This window comes from Bufo gargarizans, chromosome 5 (genome assembly GCF_014858855.1).
Source record: "Bufo gargarizans isolate SCDJY-AF-19 chromosome 5, ASM1485885v1, whole genome shotgun sequence".
In the NCBI taxonomy this organism is placed as follows: Eukaryota; Metazoa; Chordata; class Amphibia; order Anura; family Bufonidae; genus Bufo; species Bufo gargarizans.
Window position 1 is genome coordinate 342,488,369 of NC_058084.1, and position 14,541 is coordinate 342,502,909.

Below are 14,541 nucleotides of genomic sequence, written 5' to 3' on the forward strand. Positions count from 1 at the left end.
AGAATAGTATGTTGAACTAGAAGGAGGAACCCAATTTCAGTGAGCAGCTGTCTTCTGTACCTAGCAGCAAGGGACATCATGCTCCCACAGTGACGTTCTGAGCTATGATTGGCTGGCATACATTATTGGCTCTCCAGCCAACTGCGCAGCCAGGACCTGGTTATGCCAAACCTCGGCACTTGGCTGCATCTCTCTGTCAGTCCCCTGGAAGCGATATGGAATTCTACCCACTGTAAGTGATTGCTGTCATTTGTTAATATTAATGCTTTTAGAGATATTACATGTATTGGTGTCTAATCACATGAACACACCGACTTAATGGGGGATAGTTTCCACACCCACCTTTATGGAAACTATTTCAACACACTATGTACTTCACTCTGTTCAATTACTTGAGAAAGACTTGTCGAAACGTTGCATTGTAAGCTGCTGATGGAATAAAAAACGGTATTCTTTTTGCACAATTGGAGAGTGCTGCCGACATCTTTATTACTTTGCTATTGGAAGAGACCCCCAGCCTAGATCTCCTTCCGCGGGCACCACTACTCTGGACCTGAATGCCGGGTACCTGGACTATTGGTATGATTTAACCCATGGTGGGATTTGTAGTGCCGTTTACCATTCGTTATTACGGTACTTTTAGGGGGTCACTGACTAATCTGAAATACGCCAAAATTAGGCGTATTTCAGGCGTTGTGCTGCTATCTGCGACTTTTCCCCGCTCACGCCAGGTCTAAAATTGTGGGCATGGCACAGGCATTTACCATTTTCCACACCTGTTTTAGGCATGGAAAATGTTCTAAATGTAAGACAGCTAGGAAGTGGTCTTACATTTAGAACTGGCGCTGGATGAGCCGAAGTTATAGAGAGGCCGGATTGATGTGGATGGTGAGGACAATTCTGAGACACCAGATCACAAGGGGAATTTGATACTGATGGCCTATCCTCAGTATAGATCATCAACATCAGATCAGTGGGGGGTCTGACTCCAGGGACCCTTGCCGATCTGCTTTTCAAACAGGCGCGACTGTCCGTGAGCTGCAATACAGCTTGATAAGCTGTGAAGAGCCTGCAGCACTCACCGCACCTCTGGTGAGCATGACAACCTCTTTAAATAGACGGAGATGGAAGGTGCCAGATCCCCACCAATCTGTAGTATTTATTTATGCCATTTTGTGGTGTGTCTGACCTTTTGATCTGTTTTTATAAAAAAAATTTGGAGGAGGTGATTTTTAGTCATTATTTTAATTCACCATATGGGTTAAATACATTCATATTTTAACCTTACGGGTGTTTTGGGACTTTATGCCTATGATGTTTATTTTTGTTTGTTTTTAATATGTAGATAGGGAGTGATTTGAATTTTTATATATTTTATTAAACTTGTATACACATATTAAGTTTCCCTAGAGGACTCGAACATGTGATCATTTAATCACTTCTCCACTATACTGCAATTAATTACCATTGTAGTCTATGGGGGTGCAATGCTCCGATATTTAACCTCTCAGATGCTGCGGTCAATGGCAACCATGGCATCTGAGTGGTTAAATGTCCAGGTGTCTGCAGTGTGAAACAATAGAAACCTAGCAGCCATGGTGCCTGCTCAACTTCTGGCCGAGCACCATGGGTTAAATGGACCTGAAAGTACTGCTTACTGGGGAGCAAACTGTCTAGTATATACAGTAGATATACAGTATACAATATATAGATATATATGAGAGAGATAGATACCGTATTTTTCGCTTTCTAAGACGCACCTAATGATAAGACGCATCTAGGTTTTAGAAGAGGAAAATAAGAAAAAAATATTTTGAACCAAAAGGTGTGCTAAAAAATTTAATAAGATAATAGAAAAATATTTTACACTGTTATGGGGTTCTATTGCTTACACACTCTTATGGAGGGAATCTGGGAATGACGTACTGTTATGGGGGGGATCTATGGATGACACACTGCTATGGCGGGGATCTGTGGATGACTCACTGTTATGGGCGATCTGTGGATGACACAGTATTATGGGGGGATCTGTGGATGACGAAGTATTATGGGGGATCTGTGGATGACACACTGTTATGGGGGGATCTGTGGATGACAAACTGTTATGGGGGCGATCTGTGGATGACACACTGTTATGGGGGGATCCATGGATGACACACTGTTATGGGGGGATCCGTGGATGACACACTGTTATGGGGGATCTGTGGATGACACACTGTTATGGGGGCGATCTGTGGATGACACACTGTTATGGGGGGATCCGTGGATGACACACTGTTATGGGGGGATCTGTGGATGACACACTGTTATGGGGGCGATCTGTGGATGACACACTGTTATGGGGGGATCCGTGGATGACACACTGTTATGGGGGGATCTGTGGATGACACACTGTTATGGGGGCGATTTGTGGATGACACACTGTTATGGGGGGATCCGTGGATGACACACATGGGGGGATCTGTGGATGACACTGTTATGGGGCATGACGCCCCTGACAAAGCTTTTCGGAGCGAAACCCAGGTCGGGTGTTTGATCTTTTGTATACTGCGCATTATCGTTTTAACTCTGTGAGTATAATAAACCCTTTCCATTGTAAATCTATGTGATGGTGCTTCACTATTGTTGCTACTTTTGGTCTTTGACAGAAGTTTGGAAAGAGGAGGAGTAGGTGGCTTTCTGTGGCCTGAGCGCTTTCCTATATCCATCAACATCTAAATGAATCCTGAGTAGGGATCGACCTATACTGATTTTTTAGGGCCGATACCGATAATTTGTGAACTTTCAGGCCGATAGACGATAATTTATACCGATATTTTGGGAATTTTTATTTAAAAAAATAAATAAATCCTACACAAATCTGCAGAAAATTCATGTTTATTGTTAATGTGTATTTTTTTTTTTGTAAATCTTTCTTTTTTCATTTATACTTAATATTTTGGTGTTTTATTTTTTTCACTTTTTTTTTTTGTTTGTTTTTTTTACTAACTTTTAGCCCCCTTAGGGACTAGAACCCTTGTCCTATTCACCCTGATAGATCTCTATCAGGGTGAATAAGAGCTCTCACTGTCCCTGCTGCTCTGTGCTTTGTGCACACAGCAGCATGAAGCTTACCCTGGCAGCCAGGGCTTCAATAGCGTCCTGGCTGCCATGGTAACCGATCAGAGCCCCAGCATTACACAGTTGGGGCTCCAATCGGAGGAGCAGGGCAGAGGGGATCCTGTGGCCACTGCCACCAATGATTAATACTGGGGGGGGGGGCTTGGGTGGGGGGCGCACTGCGCCACCAATGTTTTTAATACTGGGGTGGGCAGCGCACTGCGCCACCGATGATTAATACTGGGGGCGCACTGCGCCACCAATGAAGGTAAAGCTCTCATTTATTCATATACAGGGGGCGGGAGCTGGCTGCAGAATCACATAGCCGGCTCCCGACCTCTATGAGCGGTAGCTGCGATCCGCGGCACTAGAGGGGTTAACTACCGCAGATCGCAGCTACAGCTCATAGAGGTCGGGAGTCGGCTATGCGATTCTGCAGCCAGCTCCCGCTTCCTGTTCAATTTGAATAAATGAGAGATTTCTCTTCATTGGTGGCGCAGTGGCCACAGACCCTCTCCTTCTCTTGTACTCCCTCCTCTCATTGGAAGCAGCGGCAGCAGCAGCACAGGGGGAGGGAGACACTGCTTCCTTCTCCCCTGTGCTGCTGAGGGAACACGCAGAGCGCTGTCAGAAGCGCGATCTGTGTTCAACATAAGCTATTGGAATATCGGCAAAATAGATGCCGATACCGATAGCGGTCAAAATTCTGAATGTCGGCCAATAATATCAGTAAAACCGATAATCGGTCGATCCCTAATCCTGAGTGAGGAATTTTCTGTTCCGTAGAGCAGCGCGATCTGATTGGTGGATGCAGTGGAGCAGCAGTTCAATTTCGCAATCTCAACCAGTCGCCAGTTCAGAGGAAAAGGTGAATGGCTCTCCTCTATTCTCCTCTGCAATGGACCCCAGCTAACGGCTGGTGGCATTCAGTTTCACTGAATGCTTCACTTCCGCCGCCCGCCCTGCCCGCACTACAGCATACCTCACTGCCGCCAACCCTGCCTCACACTACAGCATGCCTCACTGCCCCTGCCACCCACCCTACACTACAGCATGCATCACTGCTACTGCACGCCCAGCCTCACACTACAGCAAGCCTCACTGTCTCTGCCGCCCACCCTGCACTACAGCATGCCTCACTGTCTCTGCCGCCCACCCTGCACTACAGCATGCCTCACTGTCTCTGCCGCCCACCCTGCACTACAGCATGCCTCACTGCTACCGCCCGCCCAGCCTCACAATACAGAATGCCTCAATGCCACCTGCCCCGCACTACAGCATGCCTCACTGCCTCCTGCTCCGCACTACAGCATGCCTCACCGTCCATGCTGCCCACCCTGCACTACAGTATGCCTAACTGTTCCTGCTGCCCACCCCGCACTACAGTATGCCTCACTGTCCCTGCCGCTCACCCCACACTACAGTATGCCTCACTGCCGCCCACCCCGCACTACAGCATGCCTCACTGTCCCTGCCGCCCACCCCACACTACAGTATGCCTCACTGTCGCCCACCCCGCACTACAGCATGCCTCACTGTCCCTGCTGCCCACCCCGCACTACAGCATGCCTCACTCTCCCTGCCGCCTGCCCTGCACTACAGCATGCCTTACTGTCCCTGCTGCCCACCCTGCACTACATCATGCCTCACTGTCCCTGCCGCCCACCCCGCAATACAGCATTTCTCACTGTCTCTGCCGCCCACCCCGCACTACAGCATGACTCACTGTCACTGCCAGCTCCACACCCCCCTTCCTGCACTACATGTTGTTGCCTGCCGGCCACCATGATTTTGGCAAATTTGCTTCATAAGACACACTGACTTTTCCCCCCTTTTTTAGGGGGGGGGAAAGTGTGTCTTATAAAGCGAAAAATACAGTAGATAGATATGAGAGATATATAGATAGATAGATAGATACAGACTGGCAGGCAGATAGGCACACCTACACACAGAATATACAGTGGTCCCTCAAGAAACAATGGCCTCAGTATATAATATTTTCAACATACAATGGTCTTTTCTGACCCACTATAAGTTGAAACCAGACTCAAAATACAATGTCTCAGACTCATATCCAACCAATCAAGGACACTCAGGGCCGGACTGGGGATAAAAACCAGCCCTGGAAAAAGTTGCACACCAGCCCCACAGCATTGCGTCATTATTTACTTGTTTATAATAGGAGAAAGCATTCATTTTAAAACACGTGTGTAAACACGAATATGAACTTTGCCCCACGATAGCTCTTTTGTAGAACCCCCATTGTTCATATTATCACAGTGTTTTCCCAACCAGGATGCCTCTAACTGTTGCAAAACTACAACTCTCAGCATGCTCAGACAGTGTTTTACTATGCCCTTTGACCCGCCCCTTTTTTCTTGGCCATCTATTTAATGATTGTTGCATGCAACATTTTACTTGACCAGCTATTTTAGATATTCTACGGCAGTCCTGTTACAATCCCCCCAATGAGCCTTTCAACCAAATAATAAAAATATTTATAAAATCTCACCCATATGCTGCAAAAAATAAATAAAAAATCTGCAATGTAAAATCGATAATAAAGATCAACTACAAGCATAAACATATTTCACATAAAAACTTACAGTTACTTGGCTTGGCCCTTGGGGATCTCGGACGCCACTTCAACACTTGGCCGGGGCTCCGTGGAGCTGATGCTGTGCTTTATCCTAATGAGAAAGATTTCATAATAAGGATTTGGAGAAGGGGCAGAGGTAGGGATAGCAGAGCAGGAAGAGGCTGGTGCTGCTACTAGGGGGTCATACCATGGGGGAGTAATCAAGCCCACCATAATGCCCCCCCCCCCCCCGTAGTAATAATTCTCCTTATAATGTGCAAAACATACCCCTTTGTAATGCCCCCAGTTGAGCTAATGTTCCCATAATGTGCCAATATAAAATACCCCTTCTCGGTGCCCCGTAGGTGACCCCCATAGTGCTCCCCCCCTTCCCCACAGTACCCACCATAATGTGTCCCAGTATAAAATGCCCCTATACAGAGCCCCCCATATAAAATACCCCTTTTTTTAGCCTCAGTAGATGCCCATATAGTGCCACCCAATAATCTGCCAGTAATAAGTGCCCCAATAGACCAATAGATGACCCCAATCATGTGCCAGTAAGATGTGCCCCCATAGATGCCCCCAATCATGTGCCAGTAATAAGAGCCCCCCACCATTATGTGCCAGTAGCCAGAGCCCCCCCATATCATGTGCCAGTAGCCAGAGTGCCCCCCTATCATGTGCCAGTAGCCCCCCCTTATTATGTGCCAGTAACCCCCGTTATGTGACAGTAGCCCCTCCTTATGTGCCAGTAGCCGCCCCTTATGTGCCAGTAGCCGCCCCTTATGTAACAGTAGCCACCCCTTATGTGCCAGTAGCCCCCCTTATCATGTGCCAGTAGTCATCCTTATGTGACAGTAGCCCCTCCTTATGTGCCAGTAGCCGCCCCTTATGTGCCAGTAGCCACCCCTTATGTAACAGTAGCCACCCCTTATGTGCCAGTAGCCCCCCTTATCATGTGCCAGTAGTCATCCTTATGTGCCAGTAGTCGTCCTTATGTGCCAGTAGCCCCCTTATCATGTGCCAGTAGTCCCCCTTATGTGCCAGTAGCCCCCCTTATCATGTGCCAGCCCAGTAGTCCCCCCTTATCATGTGCCAGCCCAGTAGTCCCCCCTTATCATGTGCCAGCCCAGTAGTCCCCACTTATCATGTGCCAGCCCAGTAGTCCCCCCTTATCATGTGCCAGCCCAGTAGTCCCCCCTTATCATGTGCCAGCCCAGTAGTCCCCCCTTATCATGTGCCAGCCCAGTAGTCCCCCCTTACCATGTGCCAGCCCAGTAGCCCCCCCTTATCACGTGCCAGCCCAGTAGCCCCCTTATCATGTGCCAGCCCAGTAGTCCCCCCTTATCATGTGCCAGCCCAGTAGTCCCCCCTTATCATGTGCCAGCCCAGTAGTCCCCCCTTATCATGTGCCAGCCCAGTAGTCCCCCCGTATCATGTGCCAGCCCAATAGTCCCCCCTTATCATGTGCCAGCCCAGTATTCCCACCTTATCATGTGCCAGCCCAGTAGCCCCCCCTTATCATGTGCCAGCCCAGTAGTCCCCCCTTATCATGTGCCAGCCCAGTAGCCCCCCTTATCATGTGCCAGCCCAGTAGTCCCCCCAGTAGCCCCCCTTATGTGCTACTGGCACATAAGGGGGGCTACTGGCATATAATGGGGACTACTGGCACATGATAAGGGGGGCTACTGGCACATAAGGACGACTACTGGCACATAAGGATGACTACTGGCACATGATAAGGGGCGGCTACTGGCACATAAGGGGCGACTACTGGCACATAAGGGGCGGCTACTGGCACATAAGGGGCGGCTACTGGCACATAAGGGGCGGCTACTGGCACATAAGGAGGAGCTACTGGCACATAACGGGGGTTACTGGCACATAATAAGGGGGTCTACTGGCACATGATAGGGGGCACTCTGGCTACTGGCACATGATATGGGGGGGCTCTGGCTACTGGCACATGATATGGGGGGGCTCTGGCTACTGGCACATAATGGTGGGGGGACTCTTATTACTGGCACATGATTGGGGGCATCTATGGGGGCACATCTTACTGGCACATGATTGGGGGCATCTATTGGTCTATTGGGGCACTTATTACTGGCAGATTATTGGGTGGCACTATATGGGCATCTACTGAGGCTAAAAAGAAGGGGTATTTTATATAGGGGGCTCTGTATGGGTTTATACTGGGACACATTATGGTGGGTACTATGGGGAAGGAGGGGGGGGGCACTATGGGGGTCACCTACGGGGGCACCGAGAAGGGGTATTTTATATTGGCACATTATGGGAACATTAGCTCAACTGGGGGCATTACAAAGGGGTATGTTTTGCACATTATAAGGAGAATTATTACTACGGGGGGGGGGGGGGCATTATGGTGGGCTTTAGTACTCCCCCATGGCATGACCCCCTAGTAGCAGCACCAGCCTCTCCCTGCTCTGCTATCCCTCTGCCCCTTCTCCGAATCCTTATTATGAAATCTTTCAATTTTTTGTAGCAATGGCAAAGGACTCAAAAAGAAATAGGCGTTGACGCCCTACCACCTATGACCAGAACATGATTCATTTTTATTTTTCCAATCAGAAGCAGCTTATTCTTTCTTACTAGTATACTATGATTTTGTTTTGTGATGCATAGGGAATCCTTAAGAAAAATAAAAGTGTGGGCATAGTATGGGCCCAGGACAGTACAAGGGTGCTATGGTATATTATGGACTCATAGTAAGGTCATGTTCATGAGATCTAAGAAAATTCTCAGGGCATTTGGTCTGTACAGGTTTTCAGCCCGCCCAGACATAAAATAATGTTCTTATTTACAGTCTTTCCAATATGCCATGATTTAAGTGTTTTTCCCGAGATCCAGGTGAGTTTCAGAAAACCCCACTATGTTGGATGAGAGAAAAAAAAAATCTAAATATGCACCAGTTAAGTCAGTCAGGCCATGGAGTTCCAGTTCCCTCTTCCAAGGGAACTGGAGGGTGTCAGAAGAAGCAAAAAATTTTAATCACGGAAACAAAAATAAAATAAAAAAGCATTGTAAACATTTCAAATGTATCAAAAATCCTTGCCTATTAGAAACGTAAAAATAAAATAAAAAATTACATTTCTAATAGGCAGGGATTAGGGATGAGCAAACTTGTGTTTTACAAGTTCAAATTCAGGGTTTGGGTTTTATTACAATTCTGTTACCACGGGCCATAACGGAATCTATGACGGAATATATCACGGAAGCCTTTAAGAGGCATTCCGTTTTGCAATTCATAATTAAAGTCTATGGGCCACATAACGGATCCGTCTGGACTCCTGCATAACGGAAACCAGACGGATCCGTTACGTGGTCCATAGACTTCTATTATGATGGAATGCAAAACGGAATGCCTCTAAAAGGCTTCCGTGATGTATTCCGTCATAGAATTCCGTAATGGCCTGTGGTAACAGAATCCATAACGGAACTGTAATAAATAAATTCACTAACTTTGTAGCAAAATGGCACTTGTGACAAAACTTGCAACTTCTGTACACCAAAAAACTGGCCATAAATAAAGGAATCTCCTCCACTGTACGGATACGGCGGATTGGTCACAGATTGCGAATGTGTCTAATCACAATCCAATACTTCTGAATGGGATTTTCAGAACTCAGTCCCCATATATCTATGTAGATTCCAGGGCAAGATGCCACTTTTCACATTTCTGTAGATGTCATGCTTTGCACTGCTAAGAGCAAAGTTCTTGGCAAATCCGTGGGGAACCAGCAGCAAAATACCTTGGAAAAACTTTGCCATGCCTTTTTAAATTTCTGGGAATATCAAATTTTTTAGGGATTGGTTCCTACTAAGTAAATGGCTTCTTTATACTGTATACAGTCCAAATAAATTGTTTACATTGGAAAACATTCACTTTTCAAGGTTTCCTTTCTCAGCAGTTATCATGCGGACACAGGCTGCATGCAGGGCCATGCCAGCAGATATTCTCTTTTTTTTTACATAAAGCAGATGATAACCTTTTCGTGGGCAGCGCATAAAGGCCAATTGTCTAAAAATGGCCTAATCAGCTGGCTGGCCAACTTACAGAGCTATCTTCTATTAGAATGTGATGACACAAATAGTTAATCGCACAACGAGGAGACAGAAACGAATCACACCATTGAGATACATGGAGCAATCATCAGATTAAACCAAACTATTTTAACTACGGCACAATTAGCACACCTAGCTGGATCCCACATTACCTTGCTCTTGAAAACCATTCTACGAAGAGTTAATTACAGATTATTACACGTAAATAGGAAATCAGCCAAAAACATTGCAAAGCAAACGCTGAATTTATATCAAAGCAAAGTAAACAGAACTTCCTGAATCATTAAAGAAACACTGCAGTCAGAATTCATATACTATGTTATATGCCTGGTGTAAGGTCAGAGGGGCGGGGCACGACACAGGAATTGTATCTTTGGGGTTCTTTCAATCCCTGGGTCATGCTCCACCCCGGCAGGCCCTGTACTAGAGATAACACAATTGATTCCTCTTCCCCAGTCTATTCCTTGAAAGGTTTTTCCGAGATTTAAATACTGATGACTTATCCTCTGGATAGGTCATCAGTATTTGATCAATGGGCGTCCCACACTCAGTAACCCGGCCAATAAGCTGTTTAAGAAGGCATCGGTGTTCCTGTGAGCGCCACGGCCTTCTTGCAGCTTACCAAGACCAGCAATGTACATTGTATCAGCTGTGCTTGGCATCGCGCTCAGCACAATTCACTTGAATGGGGGTGAGCTGCTCCAAGGAACGTGACACATGACTGTGTCGTCACTGGCCTAGGAAAAGCAGAGAGAAGGCCGTGGCTCCTGGGTGTCGGACCCTCCACCGATCACATACTGATGACCCAAAGGGTCGTTCATTTGTAAGGTTGCTCAGAGAGGGGTCCCCCTTCAACAAATCCCAATTTTCATTGATGGCCTGCCTGATTACATCAGCGGCAGGACTACACCGAAAAGAAAAAGCGAAGCGCGAGGGTGTGGCGTTTCTTTTCTTCTCCATGAGCAGAGAGTTGCGGTCCAGCTTGGCAGCCCTACATAGGGCTGCTGAGATGCTTCTCGATGGATAACCCCGATCCAGGAGTCTGTCTCTAAGTTCCCCGGCTTGCTTGTGGAACCCCGCAGCGGTATCATTAATCCTCCGTAGGTGGACGAATTGTCCGTACGGGACCGCACGCTTAACCGATGGCGGGTGGAAACTGGTCTGGTGGAGGAGTGAATTAGTCGCCGTGGGCTTACGGTAACCACTGGTGTGTACGGCACCCTCTTTTATAGTAATACACACGTCCAGGAAATCGAGGGACTCACCACCAAAGTTGATTGTGAATCTCATATTCATCTGGTTACGTGTGTTGAGATACTCGACAAATGCATGGCAAGACTCTTCACTCCCCGACCAGACCAGAAAAACATCATCCACATATCTCAAAAACAGATGGATAGACCGCAGGAAGGGGTTATCCACCAAGAAGATGTAAGTCTCTTCAAATACCGCCAGGTACAGGTTAGCAAATGTGCACGAGACAGGTGTGCCCATTGCAGTATCTAGTACCTGGCGGTACCACTAACCGTCGAACTGGAAAACGTTATTTGTGAGAACGAGATCCAATGCTTCATGGACAAAGTTTCTAAACACCACGTCCTTGTCACTCCTGCTAAGGGCAAGATTAATTGCCCGGAGCACCAAACCGTGGGGGAGTCTAGTGTATAGACTTTCGACGTCTAAGTACACCAGGCTAAACTCACTCCGCCACTCGAGGGATCTGAGTGCCCGGAGGAAGTCTCCCGTGTCCTTTAGGTACGTCGGAGTGCTTGCTAGCAGTGGTCTTAGGAGCCAGTCAATATAGCCAGACAGAGGCTCAGTCACTGACCCGATCCCTGCAATGATGGGACGACCCGGGGGTCGGGTCAGTGATTTGTGAATTTTTGGCACAAAGTACCAAATAGAGACTTTGGGATGCGCAGGGATGAGTCGATCTATCATGCCTTTAGGTAGAAATCCAGCCAATATATACTGGGTTATAAGTGCAAAGAGCTTAGACGAGATCTCGGGAACGGGATCCCCCCTGAGCTTAGAATACACTGTGCTGTCTTCTAATTGCCTATGCGCTTCCTCTAAGTAATACTCCCTGGGTATCAGGACCACATTCCCTTCCTTGTCGGCCGGCTTTATTACAATATTGTCCTGTTAATTCAGCCACAAGAGAGCGCGAGATTCTTCTACCGTAAGGTTTGAAGGTGCCACGGGATACACCAGCGCACGCATTTCCCTCAAAACTCGCTTGTGAAACAGGTCTATTGCCGAGCCGGCCGGCATGGGAGGAAGGAAGGTGGACCTGACGCCCCCTGTGTACTTATCAAGCTGCCCCTGGTTGTCCGAGGGCTCCTCTGGCTCCATATTAGACAAAAAATGGATACATGCTATCTCCTCCTCATTAAATCTACCCCGTAAATGGAAAACGGTTTGGGACATGGTTGCTGGGACTTCCCCTGATAAGGGAGCAGAACCCTGTATGGGGGTCTCAGCAAACAACTTTTTCAAGTACAGTTTGCGAACTGACAGGAATAAATCAATCTCGAAATCCACCGGGCTGAACTGCTCAGGTAGGCTGAATCCCAGCCCTCGATTGAGGAGTGGGATACAGCCGGGGGGCAGTTCTAAGCCCGTAAGATTCACCACTACGTCCTTGGTAGGTGCATTTGGAATAGGGTCCTCATATTTTACTGTCGCCAGGAGACCTGGCGCCTCCTTCTCGTGGACTTATGGACCTCTCTGGATTTTTCTTGAGCGTCTGTCACGCCCCCTTCTCGTGCCTTTTCTAAAGGGGATGGATTATCGACAGAATTGGCTCCATTTCCCTCGGATTGATTTGATTCAGAGTCAGTAGCCCAAAAGTTATGGCGTCCTCGGCGTGGCATACGTTTGGGGCGGATCCTTTTTTTACCCCAGTCGAATACACGGTCCAATTCGTAGCCATTTTTGTCCCTGATAAATTTGTCTCTTTTTCGGTCTTTGATCTCTGACTGTGTGGTGAGTAGCTTTTTATTAAGCCTCTTTTCGAAATTAACAAACTGTGACTCCAAAAGCCTTTTTTGGAGCTCTTCTCGTGCTTTACTTAGCTCCTCTGTGACGGCTGTGTATTCTTGCTGGTCTCGGGCTAATACTAGCTCCATGATTTCCGAAGAAAATCGCTGGTGCGCAGCCTTCCATTCCCCTACAGAATGGGGGTCGTCATCATATTGCATGATTTCCTTAAATAGGCGCAGGCCCCTAGGGACCCGTCCACTTTCTTTGTAAGACTTGAGGGACTTAATTGTCCAGAAGAGTCTCACCTTGTCCGCAAGCTGCAAGATCTTAGACTCCAAAGCTTTAGTGCTAATAGCATAAACATAGTCCCGTTGGTCACATATTGCAAAAAATGTGTCCCCCCTTCTCGACCCTGGGTAAGGCCACATGCGGCTTCAGGTGCAACTCCTAGTGCAGTAGTGGAGGCGTATAAGATAGTAATACGTATAAGATAGTGAAAACAAGGCGGCACTGCCTTCACTGATAAAGCCTTAGATAGTAGAAAGCCGGTACTGTGGTTGTATGTACTCCGCTATGTGGTGCTCAGCGACATAGAAGTCAGGTCAATAGTTTATTATATGGAGAGAAGCAAGAAATAAAATCGTGGCACTCACCGGAGTTGAAATAATGTTGCAGCTTTATTTGAAAACTTCCTGGGAAGATAGTGCATGTATTTATTTCAACTCCAGTGAGTGCCGCGATTTTCTTTCTTGCTTCTCTCCAAATAATCAGATAGTTTTAACCTACTCTTTAGCTCACATTCACTTATATGCTTAGTAACTCTTAACAAAGATAATACAAGTTAAGTCTGGGACAAGTGAGGTTATTAGCCCAAGTAGGCTTTATTTTGTTGATTAATGTAAACCCTACCCAGGTAGGGTCTTGTCTGTGTGTTTTAAGATCGATATTTATCACCTGTCGTTAAAGAGGACCCCTCACCTCTCCTGATTTGTCTGTTTTGGTAACTAATTGCACCCCCATGTAATAATAATCCTGGAGCACCTATTCTTATGACTTTATGTTGCACCATTCGTCTGTTATTCCTGCTATTAGTTATGAATGACTTGCTAGCAGTTTGCAGTGAAGGTCCAGATGGGGGTGTCCCTGCAAAGCCTGACATTATTCAATCAGTACATGATCGCTGGGGGTCCCACCTTGGTTACCATGTTCTAGTGTTCTCTGGGTCAAGTATGGATAGGTAAATAGTGTTGATCTTGGGACAATCCCTTTAATTTTTGCTGCTGTTTCTGTGCCGCTGGTCACTGGGGTTTGCCATCCATCACGAGGCCATTTCTGCCCACCAAAGTTACGTCCTTGTAGATTAGCTCTCAGGTGGGTATATCAGTGCCACCAGGGCTGTTGGTAGACTCTAAAGAGACCTGAGGCACTCATGGAGCAGGACACAGGGACAATAGATGGTGGTGCATGCTGGTGCCAACTGCACAAGCAAAAGACCCAGGCACATACCTCTGGTGCCAGGTGCTCGCACTGCCACAGTCACATGTTGTGAATCTGGATGACGTCATCACGCAGTGATGACCACCAGGCTCACCTGTAGATCTAGGGCGCAGCAACCGTTGGCACTCCAGCTGCAGTCAAACTACAACACCCAGCATGCACACTTGCTCAGCTGTTCTTGTAACTCCCAAAGAAGTGAAAAGAGGATACTGGGAGTTGTAGTTTCAGAACAGCTGGAGTGCAGGAGGTTGCTGATTCCTGATCTAGAGGCTGCTATTTTGTGTTATGAT

At 47.2% G+C, this 14,541-nt stretch overlaps 1 protein-coding gene across 4 annotated transcripts in view; it reads left to right on the forward strand.

Moving 5' to 3' along the window:
- The window catches only part of LOC122938794 (cytidine monophosphate-N-acetylneuraminic acid hydroxylase-like), a 342,933-nt gene that overhangs the window by 1,306 nt on the left and 327,086 nt on the right, over nt 1-14,541 (forward strand). For 3 of the 4 annotated variants that reach the window (XM_044294572.1, XM_044294576.1, XM_044294575.1), the window contains exon 1: nt 119-232. The exons of the other annotated variant lie outside the window; for it this stretch is intronic. In XM_044294572.1, the coding sequence (XP_044150507.1) occupies nt 216-232 (17 nt within the window). In that variant the 5' untranslated portion in view covers nt 119-215. Of the gene's footprint in view, nt 1-118; nt 233-14,541 lie in introns of those variants that run through there. 4 annotated transcript variants of the gene reach the window in all.